This window comes from Bactrocera latifrons, unplaced genomic scaffold (assembly GCF_001853355.1).
Source record: "Bactrocera latifrons isolate USDA-ARS-PBARC rearing strain unplaced genomic scaffold, ASM185335v1 scaffold_5, whole genome shotgun sequence".
Taxonomy (NCBI): Eukaryota; Metazoa; Arthropoda; class Insecta; order Diptera; family Tephritidae; genus Bactrocera; species Bactrocera latifrons.
Window position 1 is genome coordinate 20,395 of NW_017537156.1, and position 27,788 is coordinate 48,182.

Here is a 27,788-nt window from a genome sequence, read left to right on the forward strand (position 1 = left end):
TAGCGATTAATTAAACCCAAGGTAGCTACAAAATATATTTTAAATGGCCAATAAATTGTTATGTTGAAGAGTGACTGTTTGGCTTAAATGCCCAGTGTGGTCTCTATTGAGACTTATCTTTTTCCCATTGATATTTCATTTTAAAAATGTAATTAGTGTTCTATTTAAAATCGATCCAGTGTGCAAAAACAAAGAAAAGTACTCAAACATAAAATCCTTATTGCACAGTAAAAACAAACAAAGCACTGAAGTGCTGAAATTAGCGCGACCCAAACATCGTTATCGGCTGAGAGCAAGGAAGAAGCGCGGGAGGAAGAACCTACTGCTGCCTGAAATGCTAATAATATCGATTTCATTTTAATGTCTGTTTGCATTTTTCACTGTGCGTTGGAGGGCAGTGTGTTGTCACTTAGAAATGTGTTTACTGTTTGCATGCTACGCATACGAGCACCTCCTCTGGCCGGCGCCTGCACACCCACGCCTTGTGCCGCCGAGGCGTATACTTAATATTGAAATTAATGTTGTCATCGATTTCTCGTGTGTTTACATCAAGGATCTGACACTGAAATCACTGCGCATTAAGAGCATGCAAAGCGGATACATCCGACTTATGTATGTATGTGTGCGGTTGTAAGTGCGTCATGTGTGCATTTAAGCGATTGCATTCACGCCTTCTACGCTTGTACTCGTCTAATCAGAAAGAAGAATCGCAACCGGCACTGGTTGGGGGTTGGGGTTCAAAATTTCCTCCAACAATTAGGTGCGCATATAGGTAAGTGTGCTTAGTGATGATTAATGTATGTGTATGTGTTTAGTGAGAGAAAATTATTGCTGTATCTTGATGTGGAACTAAAGAAAAAAGAGAAAGCAAATTAATAAGACGATGTGTACCACCTGCGTGCAAAGCCTTAGTTCGAGCTTTTGACAAGTACATAATCAAGGTCGATGCCATGAGACTAAGACTAATATCAGAACAAAAGGTTACATGTGACTGAGGTATTCATAGCACATATTCAGTAGGGTGAAGAAAACGTGTGAAAAATTTTAAATCGAGTTCTCAAAAACTGAAGCACGGACGGAGAGACAGAGGAGTATGGCTAAAACTAGTCAGCTTTTCATGCTGATCAATTATATTTATATATTTTGTAGGATCTCCAACATTCTTTTCTGTTTTACAAATTGTATAATTAAATATAAATAAGATATGAGCTTATGTAATCGTATTGTTAGTGTGAACTCGAAGCTGCAGCTTAAGCCTTTATAATTCTTACTCTAGACCTTGTCTAAGCCTCCGTATTATGCGGACCTTGCCCTTCTTGTTTAAATAAAGTTTTGACAGCAGCTGAAAATATTACAATTTCTTGCATTCCTGCAACGTGTGAGAGTATCAAATGCTCCTCGACACCCGAAATGTGCTCTTCTTTTCTTCTCTATACTTCTTTCTACTTATTTGTCATAGTAACTTAATATTATATATGCAGGCTTGAAATCAGCCTTTCAAACGCCTTAAAAATATCAACAAAATATCACAACACTTACCTCTTAAAACTAAATTTGTGGGTGTGGCCAAGTGTTTCTTACTCAGCACCAGCACAATCAACGAATTCGCCGCCACTGTTATGACCAGTAGAAAGGGCATACAATAACCATACAAAGGTAGACCATATTCCAACGGATTATCGCAGGTCACATTCCAATATGATACATTCGCCGGCTCGTCGAAGGACAGACAGGGTGGCGGATACTCATAATAATCGCTCGAATTGTAATCTGCCGCCTGCGTGTCATTATAGGCGTGAGCGCTGCCCGCTGTCGCACTAAGTCCACTATAGCTACTACTGCCACCGCCCTCCTCGCCGCCATCACTACTCCAATAGGGTAGCGTTATCGCTGTTGTTGCTGCAGCATCCACGTTGTAAGTTGTAGCCGCATAAGATGCATTGCTCGTGTCCAAAATGGGTGCCATAACGGCGGCTATAGTTTCTGTTACAAGGCTTGCAGATTTAGTGTTGTATTTCTGGTTTGGCTGTGCATTCATATTTCTTCCTAACTCGACCATGCACTGTATTCTCCTTTGATAATTTTGTTATGGTCAATAATAATTACGTAAAAGTTTAATAATTCTTAACTTTAGCTGTCTGCTTATTTCGTTGCGCTTTGTATCTCTGTAATCATTACTTTGACCATTTTAGGCGTAAATTTTTAGACTCCTTCACTGCTGTTGCGCTTGCTAAGTTACTTTTACTTTCTCTCCTCTTAGTAGATCCATTGGTATTTCATATGTCAAAGTTAGAGATGTTTTTGAAACCGCCTGGAAAAAATAAAAAGCGGGAAAGCAATGAATTTAAATTGTTTTTAATGGTTAAAAATATTCAAAAGATTAATTTTCATAAAAATTGGTATCCGCTGCTAAGGCTATATGGATTACATTAGCATCACCCAAACAGAATTCATCCTAGTAAAAAGTTGGTGCGTAACGTCGGACTTAACATATACCGTTTAAAAACTGTCATCATTCTTTCGAAAGACGTACATATATCTATTCCATACCTGAGGATCCTAGCGCTCAATTAAATAGATGATGTTGATGAAATAAAGTAGGGTTGATACTAGATTCAAAACTTGTATATGGAAAAAGTACGGGACCGACTCAATGATTGCGAAAGCCACCAATGCGTTAATGGTGTACAAACGACTATCTGGTGGAACTTGGGACTGCAAACCGGGCATATGTTATTACGTTGGATACACACCATGATAGTCGGACCAATAGTCATATATGAAATAGCATCGTGGCCGTCAAGAGTCTCCACCACAACTGTTGAGAAATAGCTGACGTAAGTGCAGAGGGCTGGCGTGCGTATGTATCGCTGGTGCCATATGTACGTTGATACCCGCTGCATAAGAAGGAATCCTGAACCGCACTTCCATATCGATTTGGAGAGGTAACTTTTAGCCTTGCTATCATCAGGAGATGGTAAATACAGGGAACGTTCATAAACAGAGTGTCATTTTAGAAAGTATACCGTTGGCACTCTTTTCTAAAGACGTCATTATCAAGAAAGTTTACTTTGTAAAAACTTTCAAAGTCCAAACTTGGAGCAATTTTTTATCGCAAGCAATTCCAAAATAGCTAAGCATGCCAAATACGAAACTCAGTGATAATTGATCAGCCCAGAGCACTACTTAAAATCTAAATAAATGTGTCAAAGTCAACTTGTCAACTTAAGCTACTCTTACATAATATCAAAAATACTTAAAAGGCCAACGGTTTCAATTTATCTAAATAGTAATAGTAGGGGGGCCTGGAGTGCTAAATTTGCAGTTACTGGAGCGTCATGGAGACTTACTAGATTGTCAAGATAACGTTTAAAAAAAAGAAAGTCTAGGTGTAGTTTTTCATTTTAGTGGGGAGAAGAGCGGGTAATTAATTTCAAAAATGTAAAAAAAAGTCACATAAAAATACTCAAGCGCGTCATGTATGGTATATACGCGCATTAATCTGACAATAAATTCAAGGCGGAGGGCCGTAATGAGAGTTTAAAAACAAAACCAAAAAAAAACAAAAAAAAAAAGTTACTCGAGCGTGTCAGATTTTCAAAGCGAATGTTAATGAAGCTCCAAAAGTCATAACTGATTTTAAAACTTGTAAAAAAAAGGTGACCTTGAGATACTCAAGCGCGTCAGATTTTTATGCAGGGAGATGAAGTTGATGTCAGAGTCTTCCCAAAAGATAATCTAACAATTATATAGAGGAATATCGTTAACCTGACTATTTAAAAGTGGAAGAATTCTATTTGGTTCTTGTTTTTGTTACAGGATGTAATATTATATAACTATTAAAAAAAAACATAACAATTATCGTCATTCGAGTCATCGTCGAAGCTGGTTTCCACTTCTTGAACTCCTCGAACTTCCTCGTCATTTTGCATTTCCGTAACCGAGAAAAAATATAAAATTTTACAATTTTTTACTTCTTTTATGACAGTCTAGTCTTCAAAAAAATATTTCCCAGCATCCAAGTCCTCGTACGCTTCTCGCTGTAAAGGGGAAAAAATTGAAAACACCACAAACAAACAAAAGTTTCAAGCGTCTACTAACAACAACCACGCTATGCTGATCAGTACGCTTGACCTTTTGTCGACGATTCTATCTCTATCGCCCCATGGAAACTGTCAGATTATAGGATTTTCGTGATTCTGACAGAATTACCTTTAATATGAAAAAGAAATCTATCGCGCTCGAGTCTTTTAAGGTGACGTTTTTTTTTTACTGATTTGTCACCCTGCTATTTCTCTAAGTCACCCTTAAACTGTCAGAATATTGAAATATACACTCGTCTTCATATATTTAATTTACCATCTCTTAATCTGACGCGCTCGAGTTTCCCGACGGATCGATTTTTTTTTCTCTAATCTGACTAGGGCTACATAAAAAGATGCAATGTTTCTCCCCATAAAATTTTCTGACACGCTTTAGTAACTGCAAAAATCCCCTACTATAAGAGAAGTTGGTTCAGAACCGATAGCGAAGGCGTATGTGAGGAAATATTCACCGGCAATTACATGGCAAATTTCAATACACCGCATTGTTCCAGCTTGATATATCTGCTATCTAAACACCTTTTCAGAATGACATGGAGCAATAACCCCAGCGCCATCAAGCTAGAATCTCAACTCTACAAACCTTTTTCTACCGGAGAAAGTTTCGAACAAGGCGATTCAACTTCATCATGGAAGACAACCATTTTTTAGGCTTTCGTGCAGTTATTTGCCGATGGCATAGACATAATTTGACATGGAAGCAGGCTGGCTCTGAAGCTTTTGCGGCTATCGGGAAGGAATCGACCAAAGTCAGTGAAGCGTTAATGAGAGGAAAACTTAAAGCAGTTTGAGCTTCGTACAACATTTTCGAAGCAGTCAAGACTTGTTTAACTTAGCACCACTCTGATCAGACTCATCAAATAATTAGGGCCCCTCCCGACAAACTGAACTAACATCCTACATAGAAACATAGACGATATCGCAATAAAAGTCGAGAGAAGAGTTCTTCGAGGATTTTTGATCTTAGCGAAAAAGATATTCGATGCGAGAATCGATGCTAAAAAGCGTAAAGGTATGCCGTGCCTATCTCCGGTGAAGTATAAGAAGCAGTGATGAAATTTGGTGAGTCCAAGGAAAGAACGTGGGTAAGAGAGCCCCCTGGAAGGCATTACCACGGTAGCTTATATATTTCTATTTATTATATTTATCATTTTTAAACGGTAACGATAACTTCTGTGCTATATTTTTCAATATATTTAATACTTCTTATCTGATATTTAATCCTTCTAAACATGTTGAAGTTTTGTATTTTTAAGACAAATATAAAAAATAAAATCAAAAATAGTTCACAATGATATGCCATTGATTTCACTGGTCGTTTGCTATTACATAGATATGTTTTGATGTATACAAAGAAATTAAACGTTAACATAGATCTCTATCTGCCACACCTGATAATTTTGAAATACATGGCAACTATAATTAATTCGCGGTAAAGCATCAAGTATTTCATAGTTAGCAATTCCCAGAGCATTAACATCAACCACATTTCAATTGAATACTAATTCACTCATCATTTCATTTTGTAATTCGATTCGTAACATCTCGGTAGCGCACTTCATGTAATGCGCGAGGTAAAAGGATTGACATTTGACAGATAGCCCATATTGGCAGTCTGATTGTGTTGCAATATTTTCCAATTTCGTGCTTATAATTACTAATTTCCTCGCTGTCAGAGCAAAACATTCATGTTTGTACATACCAATACACAAACCACTATATCTACTACATACAAATATAATATGTTTATATACATACGAATTAGACTGACAGGTGCTTTGCCATAACAATTTAAAATATTATTATCAAATGAAAGGAGTGATTCCTGCTTCCTTTTTCAAATAAAAATGAAGAGAATGATATTTAAAATTAAATATCCCTATTATTGCAAAAACCCCACCCAACATATCCCGAAGTTTAATTAAAAATTATAGAATATGAATTTAAAACCAGTTCTGTATTTGAATTTTTAAAATTTTTCCATTATTATTCAGTACCACGCCTTGCACTTAATCCAGTACTGAATGCAGTACATTTGTATTACATAAAGTAATTACCATCTATTAAACTTGACTCGCACTGACAAATAACAACGTATTTTCACGTATTTTAATACAGAACTTTATTATCGCCTTCAAAAAAGCTTTCTTTTAATCCAATACGATGCCAACGTTTAATCCACATTCCAAACACTTGTTAATTATTCTCGACTGGGCTGCCTTCAACGAATGATTTTCAATACCTCATGCCGAGGCGGATTTTTAAGAAATAGAAGAAAGTCACAGGGAGCCAAATCTCTTGTTTGGCCATAAAGTCAATGACGATCCCGCAGGAATGCGACTACGCATCATAAAATTCCTGCTCACAAATGCGGTCGTCTCAAAATGGTCAAGTCCTATTCCATATTGACCGATTCACTTTGTGAAACGAGCTCATGATGAACCACACCACGATAATAAAGAAAACATGAATATCGCCTGAATTTTTCTTAATGCTTTTGAAGTGTTTTTTTGGCTTCGGCTTATTTTCGGAGCGCCATTCGATAGATTCTTGAACTGTAACGACATCATATTGATAAACTCCCGTATAATCACCAGAAACGATGAGTTTGGGGAATATTAAGTACCCACCTACTTTGTAAATCATCTCTTTTGAGAACTCTACTCGACGGCGCTTTGCAAAATATGGAGAATTTGCGTGACGAGCCCAGTATCGGCACTCTTCATACCTAAAACATTAACCGCAATCTGTTGAGTTGATCCATAAGAAATGCTAAAATCCTTTGCTTTATGATGCCAATACGATGTTTTTCAAGTAGAGTTACTTTGACTTGTTTGATATTATCGTCTTAATTAAGAGGTGTAGAGGTGAGAGGACGACCTACATACGGCCCGTTTCAATGAGCTTTTGACCTACACTAAATGTTGTGTGTGACAATACACAAAAAATACTTGTATTCGATATAAAGTAGACTATCCAAAACACTTCTGTGACAGCATAGCTGAAAATGTAAAACTTGTTCCCATATAAAATTCCCGTTTTGGTTTTGCACTTTTAGATGGAATAGTTAAATTTAATCAAGGGGAATATATGTAGGTAGTTATATGCACATTTCACAACCTAGACCCTTTGTTCTGTGGTTAGTACCTCAAATGTGTATGCAACCCTATATTTATCTCGCTTAGTTCTAGGTTATGTTTGCTGAGCAAAAGTATTACACTCTATAACAATCGGTTGCAAGAGTATAATAGTTGTAAGCCTTTGGTGAGGTTCATTTTTCGAATCAGTGACAGCGAATGCAACACAGGTCCTGTGGATTGATAGTCTCAACTTACAATGTTTTTGATTTTACAACATAATAATATACATATGTTGCTATAATATACATCCACTCAGAAGCGAACTTATTGGTTGTGGTATTGGAAGAAATAACTGTAGTCTCTTAATTCATTAATTTGTGCTGTCATTCAAATGTCAACTTCAACTCAATATCTCACACAGGCCGACTAATTGTTCAAATGACAGCTTTGTTATGTAAAAAACAGTTCAATTTAAATATATAAACAATATGAAGGAAAAAAAATTAAAAAAGTGATGCAATTAAAAATCAATTACCTTGAAAGAGCAAACAAGTTTTTAATGAAGTAAAGCCACAGATTTGTAAAAAATAGTTGCGTGAATTGCCCAAACTAACAAAATTGATACTCTACATCAACAAAAATAAATAGATTTAATTGAAACCACAAACTATTGGCACTACAATATCATACCAATTAAGCAGATATTAAGTATTGAAACTAAAGTACACTTTCGGATAACCTAAAACAATTTTTTTATATTTTATATTTTAATTACAAGGCTTAAATATGCCTATGATGTACGCTAAAGGGCCTTATGTAAGTTTTTTTTTTTTTTTTTTTTTNGGCCTTATGTAAGTTTTTTTTTTTTTTTTTTTTTAGTTTTTTTATTTTTTTTTTTTTTTTTTTTAGGAGATTTTTGTACCATATTTATGTGTTTAAGTAGACTCCTAGGCAAATCTGTTATTATTCTCATGAAAAGGAAAAAGGTAATTGGTAATTCTTGTTATTTTCTAACTGTAAAATAAATAATATTTTCGATAAGAGGGTTTGTATACTGAACGAAGACAACATTCATTTTTTCGACTCGCCGTTTACCAATTTTGGATACGAAAATTTCGCGTTTTATGACACTATTGTGACTTGACATGTTTATCCGAACCATGGATTAACATTTACCTTGGCAGAGTCAACGCAATCAACAACACATTGACCATGTTAGCTTACTCACATGTTAAATTTAGTTAGCTGAGACGGCAACTTCATGCTGTCAAACACAATTTAAAAGTTAACAAATAACACCACATGCAATAAGTTCACATTCAGCGTGATATTCGCAAATTCGCTGAAATTTTACCATTTTCAATAAGCAAAATGTCACACATTTTAATATCTAAATATTCTTACAGTCGTCTTTGAATGATACGTTAAGCAAATATAGCTTAAAATATTAGGATGTCACCATGAATAAAGATTGAGCGTTGATATCTCAGAAAGCCGCAGGTGTTGCATAAAACAAAAACAGTGAAAAGCAAGTAATACTAGTACTTTATTTATTACCTTCTACATGATTCCCCACAGGTATTGCAAGGAAAATCAGCAAATTGTTATATTTAATGTGAATTTGTATGGCATTGCCTAGAAGTTATGTCGAGGTCAGATTGGAAATTAAGTGAGCATTTTCCATTCTATTTTTTATTACTTTATTTATAAGCAGATGATATTGCCCTCTTCCTGTATAAGGATCTATAAGAATTGTCTTAAATTTTCGGAGATAGTTGAGAACTTGTGCACTTGTGCCCCACTATTATACGAATATCACTGAAACCTTTAAACGCGTGTTTTAGAAACTTTTAGAAGTCGGTTGGCAAGAATTCTCGAGAACTACTCATCTTCATGCAATTTTACTTGGATTTTTGGGATACAATTCTTAAATACTTGGACGAAGAATTCTTTTCGCTTACAATAATTTGAACAAAATTTTTGGCAAATTTTCATTTTTTTTAGTGTATGCTAAAAATCCAATTCTCAGTTTTTTTTTATAACTAAACATGTATTTTTTCTCACTTTAGATAATACGGAAACGAGTAATCTGCCAAACGCGGGTGCATCTTTTTTCCGAGGAGTCAATGGAAATTGCGTTGCAATGGCCACGTTTAAAATACTTTTTCAAATTTCTTTTTTAATATAATATGTTTGTAATAATAAAAAATTCCAATAAAATATTATAATAATTTTTACATGAGAAAAAACTTGTTGAAGAAATGCTGTTTTTTACATGAGGAAACTACATTAAGAGATAAAACCCCACGCAGTCGAAAGTGTGTGTGAGCAGTATTATTAAAAACAATACGAATTTTAATACTTTAACTCGAACAAAAGGCAGTGGGCATCCGTGAAAAGTAAAATCTCGTCATGAACGTCAAATTACAAGGATGTGCTTTACTGATCGCTTTCAACGTGCTTGAACAAACATTTCAATATTTTACTAAACTACTGGGAGAAAACACGATATATGCAAAATGACCTAAATAATTTTGGAATGCGAGCGCAACGTCCAGCCAAAAAAAAAACACTTCTTATTGCCCGAATAAAGAAAGTGCGGTTAAAGTGGGCAACATCGTACGAAACTTGAAAAGCATCAGACTGGAGAAATGGTATTTTTTCTGTTTTCCGACGGATATGCCATAGTGCGTCATAGAAAAGAAGAGTTCTTTTTCTATCATTCATTAGAAATATTTATGTACAGGTTAAAAACCAAAACGATTTTTGATTTGCTACTCTAACATGGCCAGGAAACATTCCAATTAAGTGCAGCTGGCATTATGTGGGCAAAAGGATAAATAAATGCGTCCAAAATGTCTTAAAGAAATAGAAAAAATTATCGAAGCTGTTTGAAATAAAGGAATTAATAAAAATTATCTTCAAACCTGGTTTGAACCTATATCTATACGAATAGTCGAGGTTATTAGAAGGAGGGGGTGTTCTACGAAATAGTAAGCATTTTTTTTTTTAACAAATATTTTTATTTTGCTTTATTAGTTCTAGGGTTTGCTATGTGTGTGTGTGCTCGCATTTTTCACTAAAAGCAATGTTAAACGGCAAGCCTATGATATGAAATTACTTTAAATATGAAGTTAATAAAAGTGGTTGTGTTGTGTTGGTGTAAAAAATTCTGTCAACTTAAGGAGCTATTCCAGTGTGACACTTTCAAAAAAAGGATTTTCTTTCTTTTTTGCTTTTTCGTTTATATTTTCAAAAATATCTTGTGAAAACGGTAATGTCGTATCTTGGATAGTTTTAGAATGGCAGCGCTCTAAAGAGCGATCACTAGTAGGTATAAATCGGATTTTTTCCTGAAAAAAAATTTTTTTTTCCTTTTCAGAACTACGATATTTTGTTATTTTTTTTATATTTTTCAAAACTTTAATAACCCTTTTGACTTTTTTTGTTCCAGCTACTCATTTTGGCAAACCCGAAGACAGCACATAACTTCGTTATTATCAATATTTTTGTAAAAATAAGAAAAAACGTTAACTTCGGCTGCACTGAAGCTAATATACCCTTCACAGGTGCATTTCTTTTAGTAACTATGTGTTAGTTTGTATGGAAGATATAGGCTATAGTAATACGACCTAAAAATTTTTGTCGGTTATTATATATTTCGTGAAGATACCACGTCAAATGTTTTCCATACTATCCCTTAATTCCGTTCGTTCCGTTTGTATACCAGCTATATGCTATAGTTAACCGATCTGAACAATTTCTTCGTATATTACATTATTATCTTAGAAAATAACCTGTGCCAACTTTTGTGAAGATACCACGTCAAATGTAAAAGTTTTTCCTACAAGAACCGATCGTTCAGTTAGCATGTTTGCTATATGTTATAGTGGTCCGATATCACCCGAAAATGACGTTCGCAAAATTTCAAACCGATGCCTTATAAACTGAGGGGATAGTTCGTATACATACAGACAGGCGGACATGCTAAATCGGCTCAGCTCAATGTGCTGACCATTTGTATATTTACTTTATAGGGTCTCCAACGCTTCCTTCCAGGTATTACAAACTGCGTGGCAAACTTAATATACTTGTTCATCAATATACCTTAGTACTTGTATGTCCAAAGAACTTCGAAACATTATAGTATAGCGTACTTTCTTTTAAAAAGATTCACGAAATCTTTCATGTATTACACTGGTATAACTCCTTAAGATAATGTGAACCTTAGTTTGCGCTATATATAGCCACTCTGTTAAGTTCACCGTTTGTTTTTCGCAGAGTGTACAATTGCAAATATATTGGCAACAGCAAAGAGTCAGTATTGTACAAATACTATAACGTATTTCCTTGAAAAGCAACTGCTATTCATTTAATAAGTTTTGAGAATACCTGATAACAGCATTTTCAAAGCGATATACGCAAAAGTATTTTTCCAAATTATCGCCACTCTTACTCTTCTGCGTTCTCGATGAAATATACTTGACTTTCGTTCACGATAAAAAATATACTCTACAAACTATTCTATTCGAAACTTCATCACAGATTTTGTGCCAATGATTTCCCTCAACTTTTGGTGCACAAGTTCATTTAATTGAAATATCACAGAATCTGTGAGAACTTTATAAGGTATAATCTTGAAATTATGACGTACAGTGAAGAAGATATTTTGGTGGGCCAAAACTTAATTTTAGTTAAAGATATATGGAACTTAACCTATTATTCAATGTTTGCCTTACCATAGTTAGAGGGAATTTTTAAGCATGATTTCGATTTCACCAAACTGCGGAACTCAACCCATATCGCCAAGGAATACGTGAACCGCGGTTGCAAAATATTTCAATATGCAAATTGTTCTATGCACCAGTCAGCGTACGAACAGACCGACTTTCGGAATTTAATTTATGCCTCTCAGGTTTCTAAAAAACCGTTAGGTGAACAACATTATATGCTGTACTATACTCTAAATGCAACACGTTGGGAAAGTGTAGAAGTTGAAGAACTTCATTGTTTGATGTTGGTATTTTTTCGGTGATTTTAAAAACCTAAACTTCGTTAGTAAACAACTGACTTTACTTTTACCATGTTTCTGGAAGTTCTTCAGGCAATGTTAATAAAATATTCGAGAAGTTGCCCTTTAAAGCGTGTTCTTGTTTTAATTTCCGCTGAATTCTGCCATAGTTTCACTTAGTTTGAACATCTTGTAACAAGTGCCGCATTTGGTGTCACACGGCATTTTCATGAGAAAATTGTTTATAATCTTAGTTAAATCTCTTCGATTTATGCATTTGTGGTTGAACGTAGTTTTTCAACTACGAAGTTTTGAAATTCTTAATGCAAATTTGGTTGGACTTCATTTTGAAGTTTAAATAAATAATTTTTTGTTAAGTTAAATTCATTCGAAAGATACAACGCTTAAAGAAATATTTTCTCAGTACAAAAGCGTCAGAAGCCATTAATACAGAACACAATAACAATCGAAATAAAAGACAATTTGAACTATTCAATCAGTAAAGATTGTATGCAAGCAGCAATCGTCGTCACAATGGCGCTGTGGTCGTTGGCAGCCCAGCAGTGTACGGAAGCACTCAACCGCACACTTTCGAATAATCAACCGCAGCCATCAGAAACCGCCATCTCTGTAGTTATATATCGCAGAAATGAATCGACTACAATGGAGTCAAAAAGCCAAACGCAGCTGCTGTTGAAGGCTGAAGGCACCCGCCAATGGAGAAAATAGAGTAGATCATCATAATCACTGCGACAGGCGCAACAATGCCTGTAAACAAAACCATTATCCTTGATCGGCAAGCAGGAGTTGGAAAACTTTAGCTGCGGTCGCTTTGCAAGCCCAAGGCTAACTATCAAAGGAAGAGACTTTTCTAGCGCTGTGCAAAGAAGCACAGACTACATTATATATAAGTGGCTTCACGCTAGCTGAGTGCAGAGCTCGTAAACAAGTTGTAAATCAGACGCCGGATATAATTTAAATCATTGACTCAATAATGAAACTGAATTCCAGCTAAACACACACGACCAAAGGGAAATCAACACAAGTAACATTCAAGTAAAACGCGTCATTGAGAGAGACTGCCAACTGCTGGCAGCTATGTATATATATGTATATAAATATATATGTATGTATGTATGTGTGAGAAATGATATTCCATTTCTCATGTGGAACACTGTTTACTGCACGCTTCCATTTGTCTTTCGATTGTGGCAAATTGCACTGGTTGTTTGTTGCGTATACGCCGCGTGGCACCAAATGCCGCACTTGTTACAAGATTTGCAAGCAAAGTGAAACTACGGCGCGATTCGGCGGAAATTAAAACAAGTATTGGCATTAAAAGCCAACTTCTCGAATGTTTTATCCACACTCGGTTGCTTTCTTTTGGTGGAAGAAGATTTCTATATGGAAATACTTGAATTACACCAAAAACTCTGCGACAAGTTGACTGTAACTATGGTGGCATCTGCAGAAAAATGTCCAAATTTCTAGCATTTTAACAATTTAATTGCGCTATTTACGTTAATACGTAGTCATACCAGGGTTTCATTTGAGCATAATTTTTGCTGAATTGATAAATATATTTGACGATATTCGTGAGTACTTCCGCCCGTCAGCGCGTACAACAGTTGCCTTGGTAAACAGTATTAAAGAAAAAGAAAATCAATGTTAAACTTCATTTCACACCAGGGAACCAACATTCTCAAATTTTTCCTCACAGCCAAAATTTCAGTTCATATATAGCGCAGTGCAAAATATAATATACATATAATAGTTATGTTAACTTAAACTCACTTGAGAGTGTTATGAATTCTAAATTTAATAAGGAATGTCACAAGATGCATTATTTCCATGACGATGAAGAGAATAATATAATTGGATTGAAATAAGTTAAAAGTGACATGTAAAGTGCTAATTCCATAGAGAAGCTTTTCCAAGCACCATTTTGAATTTTCTTTGTATATTTATACATGGTACATTTCCAAGGATTTGTTAGCTCTTCTTTCCATACCATTTCCTCTTAAACTTTACGAGCTTGATGCCACTATTTATTGAATAAAGCATAAAAAATATTTCTTAAATACACTGGTAAACAAAAATGATCTCGTTTCTTGTGACATGAACAGAACAAAGAACTTGAGTATTGTGTAAAAATACAATACAGATTTCTTCTATCACATACAGTTTTTTTGCTAAGAGAATTTTTGTTAAAAGCAAACTGCGATAAATATATTATTGTTATATTATTTTATTAACCAAAAAGTAGTATAAAATGTTACTGTCGATGTTTTTCGGCGATATTTTGTTTTTGGAGTATCCCTTAACAACGTCAGCAGTAATCGGCAAGCAAACTGGCACTCCACTTGCCTTGGTACCTTTTCTCCAAAGCAGAAATTTCTTGGTAGGCCCCATCCCCATGTTCGACACTTACGGTTCCTAAATTTTCGAGAAAAAATGATAGTCCAGAAAGTGAATTTTAAGGGACATGTTGTAACACATTTTGTTATAGGCAGTAATTAGTTCAGTTGGGAGAAGATTCCAACTTTATATTCTGGATGCTAAAAATTCGGACTGCAATTTTGAAAGGATAAGATTTCGAACTAAATCATTAAGTTCACCCTCTGTAATTAGATGTGGCACTGTTGAACTTCCTGGTAAATCAAATAAAGGATCGGTTGTCACTTCCTTAATGGTTGCTGTAACATCACTTGAAGAGTTAGTCGATTCTAGTTCTTCATCGAGACTCCAAGATCCTGGTGCTTTTGGAAGTTGTTCACTCTATTTGACAGGTCTTAAAGCTGATGGTAAATTACAGTAACCGTACGTTTAGATTTCGGTTCAATACTTTTAATATTCGTGACGAAAAAATAGCAGTCTGTAACACGGTCTTTAGGGTCTCTCTAAATCATTGGCACCGCAAAATGCATTTCACGATTTGAACCCCTTAACGAAGCTGTAAACAATCTAACACAGATTTTACTATACAACATATATGAGGGGCTCATTCTTTGTCTTAGTTCCCAACTTTAACCGCAAAATATAGTTCGTAAGCTTTTAGCACAAGCGATTTAAGAGTTAGTTCCCCGCACACCTAACAAAAACTGTTGACATTATTTACGCACTGCCTAGGCATTGTAGATAAAAATCTTAGACGCAGTAATTTCAAAAAGTTAAAATAAGGCCAACTCAAAAACGTTTTGCTATCCAAACTAGAACACGTAACCGATTGGACACCGTTAGTCTATTGATAAATTTTGTAAAACAAAATGATCGTAAAATGCGCTGTTCACTTCAAACAAGCAGGCAGAACCGGTCTAAACCGAATAAATCCCTGATCGTATGAAAATATGAGATAATGCAATGTAATAAAATTTAATGTATTGTAAAATCTAAAACCGCAGGTTACAGAATATCTGTGGGTGATAGAAAAATTCTGTTTTCAGCTTTGACCACAGGGTATCAAACTGCATTAAACACCTAAGAATTTTCATGTCAAAAATTATGTGTCTAAAAATTATATTATTTAAATATACCGTAAGCCTTATCAACCGTTTTTAGTTGTAGTATGTTCAATCTAAAAGTTTTTCTTTTTCATTTTGTAATAAAAATACTAAATAGGGCTCCCATCCATCTATTCCCAAAAGTGTATTCAACACGAAGAATTCTCAAAGCTTTTATACCGTCTACAGTGTATATTAAGTTTGGCAAGAAATTTGTAACATACAGAAGAAATTGTCGGAGGCACTATAATACATATATTTATAAATTATCAAAATGAAAAGTTAAATCGATTTACCCATGTTTGTCTCTCTCACACAAATGGCTTTTTTATTTGACGAAATATCTTTAAAAAATTTGGCACGTATCTTTTTTTGCAATTCGAGATAGCACATCTTCCGTGCTTAAAGTTCGGCCGGTAATCCATCGGCTCTTCTGATTTGTTGTTCTTCAGACAGATAATTGCTATTCGAACTTCATCATGGTCGGACAATGGAACATCTTCTGCAGATGTTACACTTTCAGCGCCATTCAGCAAGCCTCCATAACTTCAGAATGCTCTGAACACCAGATAGTAGGTCACCTCTTTGTGTCCTACAAGAGTATACTCGTACTTATTCTTCTTCTTTACTGGCGTAGAAACCGCTTGCGTAGTTATAGTCGCCAGTCGTTTCTTTTTATCGCAAGGGATCGCCATTGAAGATTCCAAGCGCAGCCAGGTACTTCTCCACCTAGTCCTTCTAACGGAGTGGAGGTCTTACTCTTCCTCTGCTTCCCCCGGAGGGTACTGCGTCGAATACTTTCAGAGCTGGAGTGTTTTCATCCGTTCGGATAACATAACCCAGCCAGCGGAACCGCTGTCTTGGAATTCACTGAACTATGTCTCGAGTATCGAAGCGATATTCGCCGTGGCCAACGCACAAAGGACCATAAAACTTTCACAGAACTTTTCTCTCGAAAACTCGCAGCTCGACTCATCAGTTGTTGTCATCATCCATGCTTCTGCACCATATAGCAGGACGGAAATAAGTAATGAGTGACTTATAGACTTTAGTTTTGTTCGTCGAGAGAGTACTTTACTTTTCAACCCATTAAGCTGTCAAAGTCAGCTTTGAAATCGACGAAAAGGTGGTGCGTATCGATTCGCTTTCCACAGGTCTCTTCCAAGATTTGGCGCATGATGAATATCTGGTCGGTTATTGTTTTGCCAGGTCTAAAGCTACACTGTTAATGTCCAATCAGTTGTTGACGGTGGGCTTTAATCTTTCACACAATACGCTCAATAGAACCTTATACGCGATGTTAAGTAGGCTTATACCACGGTAGTTGGGGCAGATGGTGAAGTTTTCCTTTTTGTGAATTGTGCAGAGCACACTTTGGGCACGATTTCGCCGACCTTATTTTACAAAGATGCTGATGCATGCTCCTTATCAGTTCTTCGCCGTCGTGTTTGAATAGCTCGGCCCCCGTCGCTTTGTTATTCTTCAGACGGGTAATTTCTATTCGAACTTCTTCATGGTCGGGCTATGGAACGTCTGCTCCACCGACATCTATTGAGGCATCGGGTTCGCCTTCTTCTGGTGTTATGCTTTCGCTGCCATTCAGCAGGCTGAAAAAGTGTTCCCTCCGTAATTTTATTATGCTCTGGTCGAAGGATACTAGATCACCGTTGGGGGTTCCACAAGAGTATCCTCCCCGTAACAAGGTAGTGGTCCGAGTCGATATTAGACCTCGGTGCGTACGCACGTCAAGGACACTGAAGACATGTCGTCTAATTATTACAATACTGTCGATATTGTGTTTTAACTTTTCGATCCGGAAGCAGCCAAGTAGCTTCATGAATTTTCTTATACTGGAATCAAGCGCTACAAACAGTCATATTTTGGGCCCCTGCGAAGTCGATCACCCTCAATCCATTTGGAGGGGTTTCGCCATGGAGACTGAATTTTCGAACTGGCGTTAAAGTCGCCAAGCACTATTTTTGCGCCGTGAAGAGGGCAATTGTCATAAGCGCACTCCAAAAGGCAATGTTTTGTCATATCGTCCTTCTCTTCTATCAAGACGTGGGCATAAATCAGTGTTATGTTGTAATAACTTATTTATATATTTTTTCCATTTGAATGAAATGAAAATAATAAGTAGGGTTGCCATACATTCTCAACAAGTTATTAAATCATTCTTTGTTAGCTTAATGTCAATTTCATAATATTATTTGCATTATTCTTTTAATAAAAAATGGACAATGAAAAATAAAACAGGCTGCCACATTTTATATTACGGTATACATACGTTTACAAAATATGGATTCTAAAGGCAAAATATTCATTGGCTGGAGTTATAATAAGTTGAAACATCTTAAAAACTGTTTTTTCTGGGCTTTTTCCCGCAAATATTTTCAGGCGCAAGCCATTCAAAAATCAAATTTCATTTTAAAGATCAAACCGATCCTTTTTATTTTTTTGTTTTTTTACTTTTTTAGGCAAAAGAACAAGCAACTTGAATTTGATTAAAGCGTAAAGTTATTGCAAAATTACAAAACTACTCTGAAAGTATTTAGTAATTTGAAAGATCGATGGGTTTGGATAATGAGTGTCGTCTTTGAAGTCCTTCTCTAGAAGTTAAAATGGCTTGTCTATGTCCTTTAAATGTGATTTAATTAATTCATTAATATGTTGGCAATCCTCCTGTAAGAAGGGAGATTTTTACTTATTTTTATTGCTTTATGAAACGTTTCTCTACCATGAGTTATGTACCGCCGTATTTCAAAAAAAGGACCATCAGTGCTTCAACTTTCGCATTTCATGTGGCCACCCAAGCTTTACAATGATTGATTTCGGAAAAAGTCATGTAATTCAAATGAACACTCCATTAAAATACCTTGTAATGATGTGCAAATAACAGCATCAGCCATCGGAGCAATGAATCAAATGCTCGGTAGTATTTTGGCAGAGCAAATAAGCCGAGAGCTTGTTTGCAGCCAAGCATGTAGCGTTAAATTGTTTCAATTTACTTTGGAAAGCTGGAGAGCAAATACATTTCTTCCAATTGTGCCGTAAACAAAAATTGACTTTGGCCTATTTATTATGTGGCATTGTATTTCCGCCAACTTTGGCCATAATTCAAAACCGCACAGCAAGACAAATATGCTCACATGCACAATGGTACACAAATAGGAGCGTATGTGTATGTGTTTGTGCTGCTGAAACCTTGAATTGTTTGTGTGCGCAACACAAAGACTTCATTCTAATCACGATTGGTAAAACTTTTCCAAGGCCCACTACGTGAAATTCGATAGTCATGTCTAACAAAGTCGACAATAACAAATGTAATTCAGAATATTTCACGCTGTTTTGAAAATTCACAATTTCCCAGCGACAACCACACATGAGCGCACTTATCTATACAAATATGTAAATGCATACATGCATGCATTAAAACAGTTAGCAGAGCATGCTCATAAACTCATCAATTGCTTTGAGCAAAAAGCAAAATAAAAACTCTCACTCTCGTTTCGCATGCTTTGCCGCAATTCTCAAGTGGCCTCGTCTAACTACTGCTCCCACATACGAGTGGGTGCTACGTGTTTTCATTTGCTTAGTCTACATTTGCCGCATACATTCTGCTGCCGTCACGCTTTTGGTGCTTATCGCTTATCTCAGTTAACGCGCTTGTATTTCTGTTTTGACGCGCCTACTTTGCCCTCGGCTAAGGATTTCGGTAAGCCATGCTTTTCACGAAACTTCGCAGGCACTACATTTATATGCTTCTTTTTTCACCCCTCTTTAGTATGATAAAACACTCTAGTGCTGTTAATCCCGAACACACAATCTAGAAAATTTTGTAATCGATTTGGGTAACGGTATTGTGCAACAAAAAAAAATATAGTTTTCTCTTTCGGAAAGAGCTGATAAAGAATGCTCAACTATAAAATTTTATTGCTTGAGTGAGTGTACTGTTGTCGCTCTTTTACATTGGGCTTACGTAATCAAAAAACTCCTAACAAAGTTTTCATAATTATAACCTGAACAGGCTAAACTAAGTTTGACACGAAGTTTTTAATACCCCGATGGAAAAATCGGAGACCCTATAAAATATTTGTATAAATGTTCAGCATGATGAGCTGAGTCGATTTAACCATGCCCCTCTGTCTGTCTCTATCTACGAAAATCAGTCCCTCAGTTTGTGAGATACCGATTTGATATTTTCCACACGTCCTTTTCTCCCTAAGAAACTGTCCATTTGACAGAACCGGCGATATCGTACTATTATAACATATACTTACAAGTCCTTGTATGGAAAACTTTTTCTACTGACAAGATATCTGCAAGACATTTGACACGGAGTAAGACAATGGTGAAATCTCTTATGTAATGCTATACAAACTGAACGATCGGAATCTAGTTTCTGTAAGAAATATTTTATGTTTGTAAAGGGTAGCTTCAATGCAATTTGAAAGACCTTTCGAAAGGACTACATTTTTACGACTCAGGTAAAATATTAATTATTTTTAAAAGCGAAAGTCAGAAGCCGATACACCACGCCTATGAGATTACTGCTGATATTACTGCAATTCGTTCCGTTGCTGGAGTAGGTATTCCTCTGCCCCTCGCTTGGAAGAGAATGGAGCTAATATAAAAAACTACACTTCACTTTTTCGGCACTACTCCCGTATTATTACAATCCGAAAAGTCGCAATAAAATAAATGAGTTGGTTTTCACGTCACTATGAGTAAGTATCTTCGTGTTCACGGTCTTCTTTCTACTTGATGGATGTCTGTAGGATGTTTTCCTAAAGAGTGGCTTTAAAACAAATATTATGTTATCCGCATTACTGTCATCTTGTAGGCGTAATGAAATTTCGTTTTGACGAAAGGTATAATGGCACACAATATTATGGTATTCTCGGTTTTCGGTTGGACGGCCAAAAAATACTACAAAGTTGAGTAAATATATTAAAGAATTGAGTATAGAAACTAATTTACCTTTTTATAAGTTTTTTAATACTTGCATTAAGTTGTGAGCTGATATGAAGGAACAATAAATAATTTAGTTTTATTATTCTCCAGCTATAGGACTTTTTAATATACAAAAGGAAGTTGGACAATGGGCGTGAAATTGAACTACAACACGTCCTCTTCTCATATACAAGTTTGTTCTATTTGATTCTTTCACTTTCGAGTATACGAATTAAAATTATTCAGATCGAATATATTGTAACCTAAAATTCACAACAACGTAGCATCAAAAAAATGCCTGTGTGTTGCTTGCGTTCCAAGACCTGAGGAGTTGCTCTTGCGTACACTGCTTCAAATAACTGTTTAAAGAGTTGAATGGCTTGGAGTTGCTTAGGAAGATTGTATCTCTAACTGCCACCGAGCGGTCAGCATGTCTGCCTTTTCATTTTCTCCCATACCTTTATGTCTAGGACTCAGATTGCATTAACTGTGCTGCCTACTAAAAGTCTATTGATCCTTTGACCTCTTGCATAAACTAATCCAAAGATACTTTGTTTTAGATGACCTTAATGGCCGCTTGCCTATATACTAGAATGTTTATGATCTTGCTGCTTAGAGCAGGAGCCCACTTGGCACCCTCTGTTATGCTTGTTCGGCCTTAAAGGACGAATTGTAGTAATTTAGTTTGAAGCTGCATTCCGTATACGGATTACGGCAGACAAATCCCGCTCCTGCTCCTCTTTCGCCGTTATAACAGTTGATCACAGAACCATCCAACAGACCCAATCTTTGCTACGATGTGTTTAATTCCTCTTGGGTCTTCTATACTCGGTTGCATTGCTAGCCTATCTCGAGTTCATTGACATGGACGCTTAGCTTGGCTCCAGTGGCCGAAAAACATAATCCGACCAGCCATAAGCATTGCCTCAAACCTCACTTGATTGTATGTTGTTTAATTTTTTATCTGGGATAACACCGAAATATTTCACCGAGCTCGAGTGTAGGTGGAGAGTGGACTAAAACCCGGTTTATTTGCAATATAATAATATTTTAAATTACATCTGATTCTTTCACTTTAAAGTATAAATAAAGCAAAACTTAAGATATCGGAATAAAGCTTTCCACTACCTAATACTAGATGTGCTATCTTCCGGCTAATGAAAAGAAGAAAACGGCTATCTCTCATTCGAGACTGTCGTGTCCTTTCGGCTATAACCGCGTAAGCGCTGTAAAGAAGTGGAATACAAAGCTTTTCAAAGTTCCGATAGATTTTAGAACATATAATACATGTGGTCACCGTATATCCCAACATGTTGCGGACAAAAGTACACTAGTAATCGTACTCTGCAAAATATAATATAATATATATAAGCAACTTCCAGTAATCTGTCGTCGCATTGAAACCGAGCGAGAGAAAAAACACAATAAAATTCAATCTATCCGCCAGCTAATCCACTTCCAAGAATTGTGTATTCACATTTCTTCATATCCGCAGGCCTTTGAGTTAAAAAGTAAATTTACTTGACTGCCTGTGGCCAACATGAAGTAGCTAAATATCCTTGCAGTTGCAAGTATAAATGTTTCCTTGCATCTAAAGCACGAAGGCTACCACTTGAGGTGGTTAACGGCGGACGAGCAGCTAAGTTCTGCGTTACTGCAGGCAATGCAAGCTTCAGCAGCGATGATAACCCTCACACACGCTATACATTACAATTTCGTATGCAAACATACATACTTGGAATTGCCACGAGCTGTACGAGGGCACGCTACTCACTGCTGCACGCTGTCTTGATAAATATTGCTGCTGGTTGTTAATGTGCCACGGTGGAATGTGCTACATCAGTTCGTAGCAGTTTCGTTCCAACAGTATTTGCAATAAGCACTTCAAATGGAGCAGTAATTAAATTGGGACATCTGAAATCCACACACTTAATTACACGTTGCACGAATAACATTCTCGTTGGCATATGCCACTTCCAAAACCACCATCACTAAATGAACAAAATAGTCTAAGTCAAAACTGATAGCAGATATAACAGTTGTTTTCACCAATTGCAATATAAGTAAGTACAAATAGAACGTCGCATGAGGGTAATGTACATATATTTAGACAAATGCAAAAGCCTTTGAATATGATAAAAACAGAATGAAATTCATATTAGCTTGTGACCCATCGGAAACGATGGAAGAAGGTAGAGCTTTCTCTTTGAAATTTTTGATTGACAATTAGGGCGTTTTCTATATTAAAGAAAGAAATTATGAAATTAGAATTTTACGGTTTTTGTTTAGTATCTGCTGCGTGGATTAGTATTAGTGTAGTATACACTTCATGCTGATTTAATAGAGAAGAGCTTATGGAAATTTCCACCCCTGTACGCATGTTCAAATTTTCGCTACTTTGCAGAACAGAAGGAAATTAGTTGACAATAAAGCGCTAGCAACGGAACGAATAAGCGCTGGGAAAGTGCTGAAAGCTGGAAATAAATTGCCGTTGACTTTTGCAGCACATCTGCGGCACGTACTGGTGGCATTGAGTTATGTACTAACTTCCAATTTCTCGCAGCACTTTTGGTTTCGGTGTTGATTAATTAAGATGGCTTGGATCTAGCCGCGATTCCACCTGCACTCCAAACTCCACTCAGCTTCTGGCTATATATTGTTGGTGCTTTGTGCTTATGTAGCTGCACACTGAGGAGGAAACCATTGAAAATTTGTTTTCAAAACTGAGTTTCTATTTTTCGATTACGTTGTGTGCCGGCCGCTCCTTTTATGGCTTTTCATTGTGCAGTAATTTGAATAAGAAATCTCTGTACCAAGAAGCATCGTAAGGAACGCAAGTACAGATAAGAATGTAATTTTAATTAAATTAATTTTGTAATTACTTATTGCATGAATATTCAAATGAATCCGTTCAGTTATAATAAAAGAAACACGCGGCAATTCTTTTTTCATTATGAGATCAGGAAGTCTTATTCCGTTAAAATCTTTCCAATGCAACATACAGTTTGAGTGACTTTTAAAAGAGATTACATTAAGTTGTCGTACACACATTTGTAAGAAACATATTTCCCCTCCAGCTGAGACACATAAACAATATAGTGGATTTCCCACCGACGAATCCATGTTGTTTACAGGTGATGATGTTTGAGAAGAAAGTAGTTAGTTGAGGTAGAACTATCTTTTCAAAGAGTTTAGCAAGAGCAGAGTGCAAATTGGTCTATAGTTAAAGACAACTGCCTTTGGGCCGTCCTTACCTTCTAATCAGTTGGAAAAGTACCATTTTGAAGCGAGAAACTAAAGATATGTGTGATATGACTGAGGCTAGTGGCACAACTTTTGAGAAAGATGTTTGGTAGGCCATCAGGACCATTTCCTTTCTTGGTATTCAGAGAAATTAGACATTTGTGGACTTCATTAATACTAACAGCAAACTCATCTAAGATATTAATAGCTACAGGCTCATTATTGGGTGATGAAGAGCTCTGGCACGGATCCTGAATGTAGACACTTTTTAAGAACGATGCAAACATATTGCTGATCTCCAACCCTGTGGTGGCTTTACAGTTGTTCCAGGACATGGTTGATGGGAAATCGCTGCTGCATCTTCTTTTGTTCTAGACTTTCATCACTTTATTAGATCCAGCAGCGGGTTCCAGCGGTTTAGATTTGAGTATTGCACGCGCTACAGTTAGAAATGGAGTTTCAACGAGAAGTGGACGAATGCGCCCAAGCGATGGGCGGCCCAAACGACGAATTTTAAACTGCGAACAGACATCTTCTACTCGAGCAGGAACATTAGAGAAGGTTTTGAGCTTACCTTCAATAGTTCTCAGTCTGCTTTCAAGATCAGTACATTTATCATGCGTATGCTAGTGATTCTTGGTTAGGTTGGAGACATCCTTCCTGATGTCAACAATATTCTTTTCAATGGAGGACTTAAACTATTAAATTTGCTGTCGAACGAGACAGCAAGTTTAGAATATTGAGCATCAAGTAGACTTTTTAGCTTACTCATAGTTATAATGTCATCATCTTCGCTATCGGATTCAGGGTCGTCTTCGGTGACAACACTAACCTATGATTTACAGGGGCCACATTTCCTTTGGAAGCCTTACAACTTGATATTATTAGCTAGTTCAGTGAATTCAGGTCTAGTGAGCCCAGTGCATTTAGAATGAGTGCATTTAGAATGAGTCCATATACGGCAACCAGTACATAATACACTTGGTGATTTAGCATGAACGATGGAATTTCATTTGCCACACGTGTGCGTTGGCTGTGTGCTTCCTTTCGGTAAAGATCAGTTATAAAGTAGCACTACACCACACTGAATATCAATTATGTGTGGGTAGTTCTTTTCCATTCGCATGAACTTTTTTACAATCTCATTTCCTTTTTGACCTATGTCCTTAAATCTTATTAGACACAATACAAAACAAATATAAATAGCTTTCAAAGCTTTGATAATGCTTTAAATTAATCACTTTTGATATATATTTTATTCTTTCTACAAATTCTTTAATCTTTGCAAAAAAATTCCGACTTTAAACACGTGTCTTTCAAATCAGCGTTGCCAACAATATTCATTATATTTCAAGATTTTAAATGCTAAGCTATTTTGATATAATATTAATGAATAAATAAATAATTGTACCAATCAAAAACACTTGCTCTCGGCAAACAATTGTCATCAGAAATTTGATCCATGACACAAAATTTAATGGAACTTTTGTATTGAATAATTTTACTCTTCGAACAAATCGTCGAATGCACTTTATTAACTTCAGAAAGTGTTTTTGTTTTTTGTGACATTTAGCACATATATCGCTAACAGTCCTACGAAAACATTATGACGAATTACTAGTTAGTAAGTGTAACGTTTGGCTGCCTGTTATTCGTATCGAATGAGTTTCACACCTTGGCCGCTTGTCAAAACTTCATGAATAACTTTGAAGCACATTGGCAGTTCTCTTCTCTTTACCCCTTTGGGCAGTGAGAAGATTTCCAGATTTAAAAAAAATTTAGACGTATTACCCTTATTGGTAATTATTAAAATTACTTACACTCTTGGAATTTAAAACGAAAAAAAAAAAATTGATTTCGACTGTACAAAATCTGTAATACCCTTAACAAACAAAATGTTTCCATACAAGGACTTGATCGGTTAATGTGTATGGCAGCTATATATATATACAAGTATGATATAGTGCTTCGATCTGATTGCTATATATATATATATATTCGGATACTGTTTGAAAGAAAAGGGTGGAAAGAAGGTTGTATTATAGATCGACATCTCAATAAATAAATTAAGGGACTAACTAGAGCGTATATATCAAAACTAGACAGACAGATGGATATGACCTAATCGATTTAGTTTATTAAGTTAGTCATACCTAAATATACATACCTATTATGCTCTTTGAAGTTTATATTTGGGTATTAGATGCTCTGTGGAAAACTTAATTGACCATGTTTAAATTATAAATATATGTCAAGATTTTAAATGCTAAGCTATTTCGATATAATATTAATGCATAAATAAATAATAATGAATATAGTTATTTATTCATTAATTACATGAAAAATAATAATATAATTATTATCAGAGTAAGAAAGACTAGCTGTCAGGGATTACGGTTGATTGGTAAAAATTATTCAAAGAAAGTTAGGAACGCGTTCAGGAATGCCATTAACATCAGCTGATGATCAACACGTCAACAAAGTAAAGGAATTGCTGCTAGAAAATCGACGATTGTCAGAGATCGCACTGATGTCATTGGAATATCGTTAGGATCATTGAAAATCATTTCGAAATATCATTTTGCTCTAAGAAAAGTGAAAGAACTATTTGTTCCAAAATCACTCTAATTTCCAATGAAACAATGCCTTAGGTATTATTGCTGGCGATGAGTCCGGCCGAATAGCGTGGCAAAGGCGAGCCGAAGCCAAAAATACACGTCAAAGCAGCTCTAAAACAAGGCTATGTTGACAGTTTTCTTAGATTATCGAAGTGTGGTGTACTCTAAATTTCTTCCGACCGGCCAAACTTTTTGAGTATTATGCGTCGTTTGCGGAAAGTTATTCGTAAAGAGATCCCATAATTATAGGCCAACAACTCTTGGTTTATGTCCCACAATAATGCACTGATTCTTAGCGCAATTGTATTAGGGCCGATGGGGAATCCTTTTTGACCAAATAATTGATTAATTTCTTATAAATTAAGAATTTTAAAATTTTGAATAAAGTGCTAATATATTTGTTGGTAGTAATATATGACTGGCATTTGAATATTCGATGCTATGATAATCACCTATACCCATGTATCTATTGAAGCAGAGGCCAGAAACAAACACTGCCACAGATACTACCTCACGGTTTCAGTCCTGTAATTTCAAATACGGTAAAAAATATACTAAACCACTAATTTAAAACATTAAATTTTATTCTTACATTAACAAAAATCCCATCTATATATTAGCAAGACAAATACAGGTGCTTTTTTATCATTATTCTTCCACATTTTTTATAAAAATTCAAAAAATACATTCGAAAAATCACGAAATAATTTTGTCCGCCTCTTTCAATGCAATGACAGAAAATGAAAAATTTTTAGAAATATTTTTAGCAGGATTGTTAATTTTATTTAAAAAGAATATTGAGAATTATATAAACACATCTTTTATATATGTATATTGAGTACATGTGTACTTTGAATGCACTTTATTATTTACTCAAATTATATACAAACCAATTTGCGCGCATTCGAACGCAAGCAAAAAGTTTCCAATTCCCTAGCCATTAATTACTCCACACACACATACGCATATTGGTGCATTGCAGTATTGGGAAACGTAATTATTTGATTTATGTTATAAACTATATGTGGCTTGCATTTTAAATATTTAATTTACATACATATGTACATACTATATATATTTCCATGAATCAATTGCGTATGTTTAGGTGTGTGGGTGTGTGCATAAGTCCATATGCCGCAAAGCGTTTGCGTGTGTATATTTATTCAATTTATCACTTACCTGCGGCTATTTGCCTTGTAATTAGTGGGATTTTGTGAACAGGTTAGTTTACAAACTTAATGGTCAATTTAATTTTGAGTGTTTCATAAATTTTAGATTTC

General features: G+C 35.7%; 1 protein-coding gene across 2 annotated transcripts in view; it reads right to left on the reverse strand.

The window, feature by feature from the left end:
• The window catches only part of LOC108973673 (sex peptide receptor-like), a gene marked incomplete at its 3' end in the record, with an annotated part of 110,952 nt that overhangs the window by 13,480 nt on the left and 69,684 nt on the right, over nucleotides 1–27,788 (reverse strand). For both annotated transcript variants that reach the window (XM_018941078.1, XM_018941077.1), the window contains 1 exon segment: nucleotides 1,540–2,311. In XM_018941078.1, the coding sequence (XP_018796623.1) occupies nucleotides 1,540–2,059 (520 nt within the window).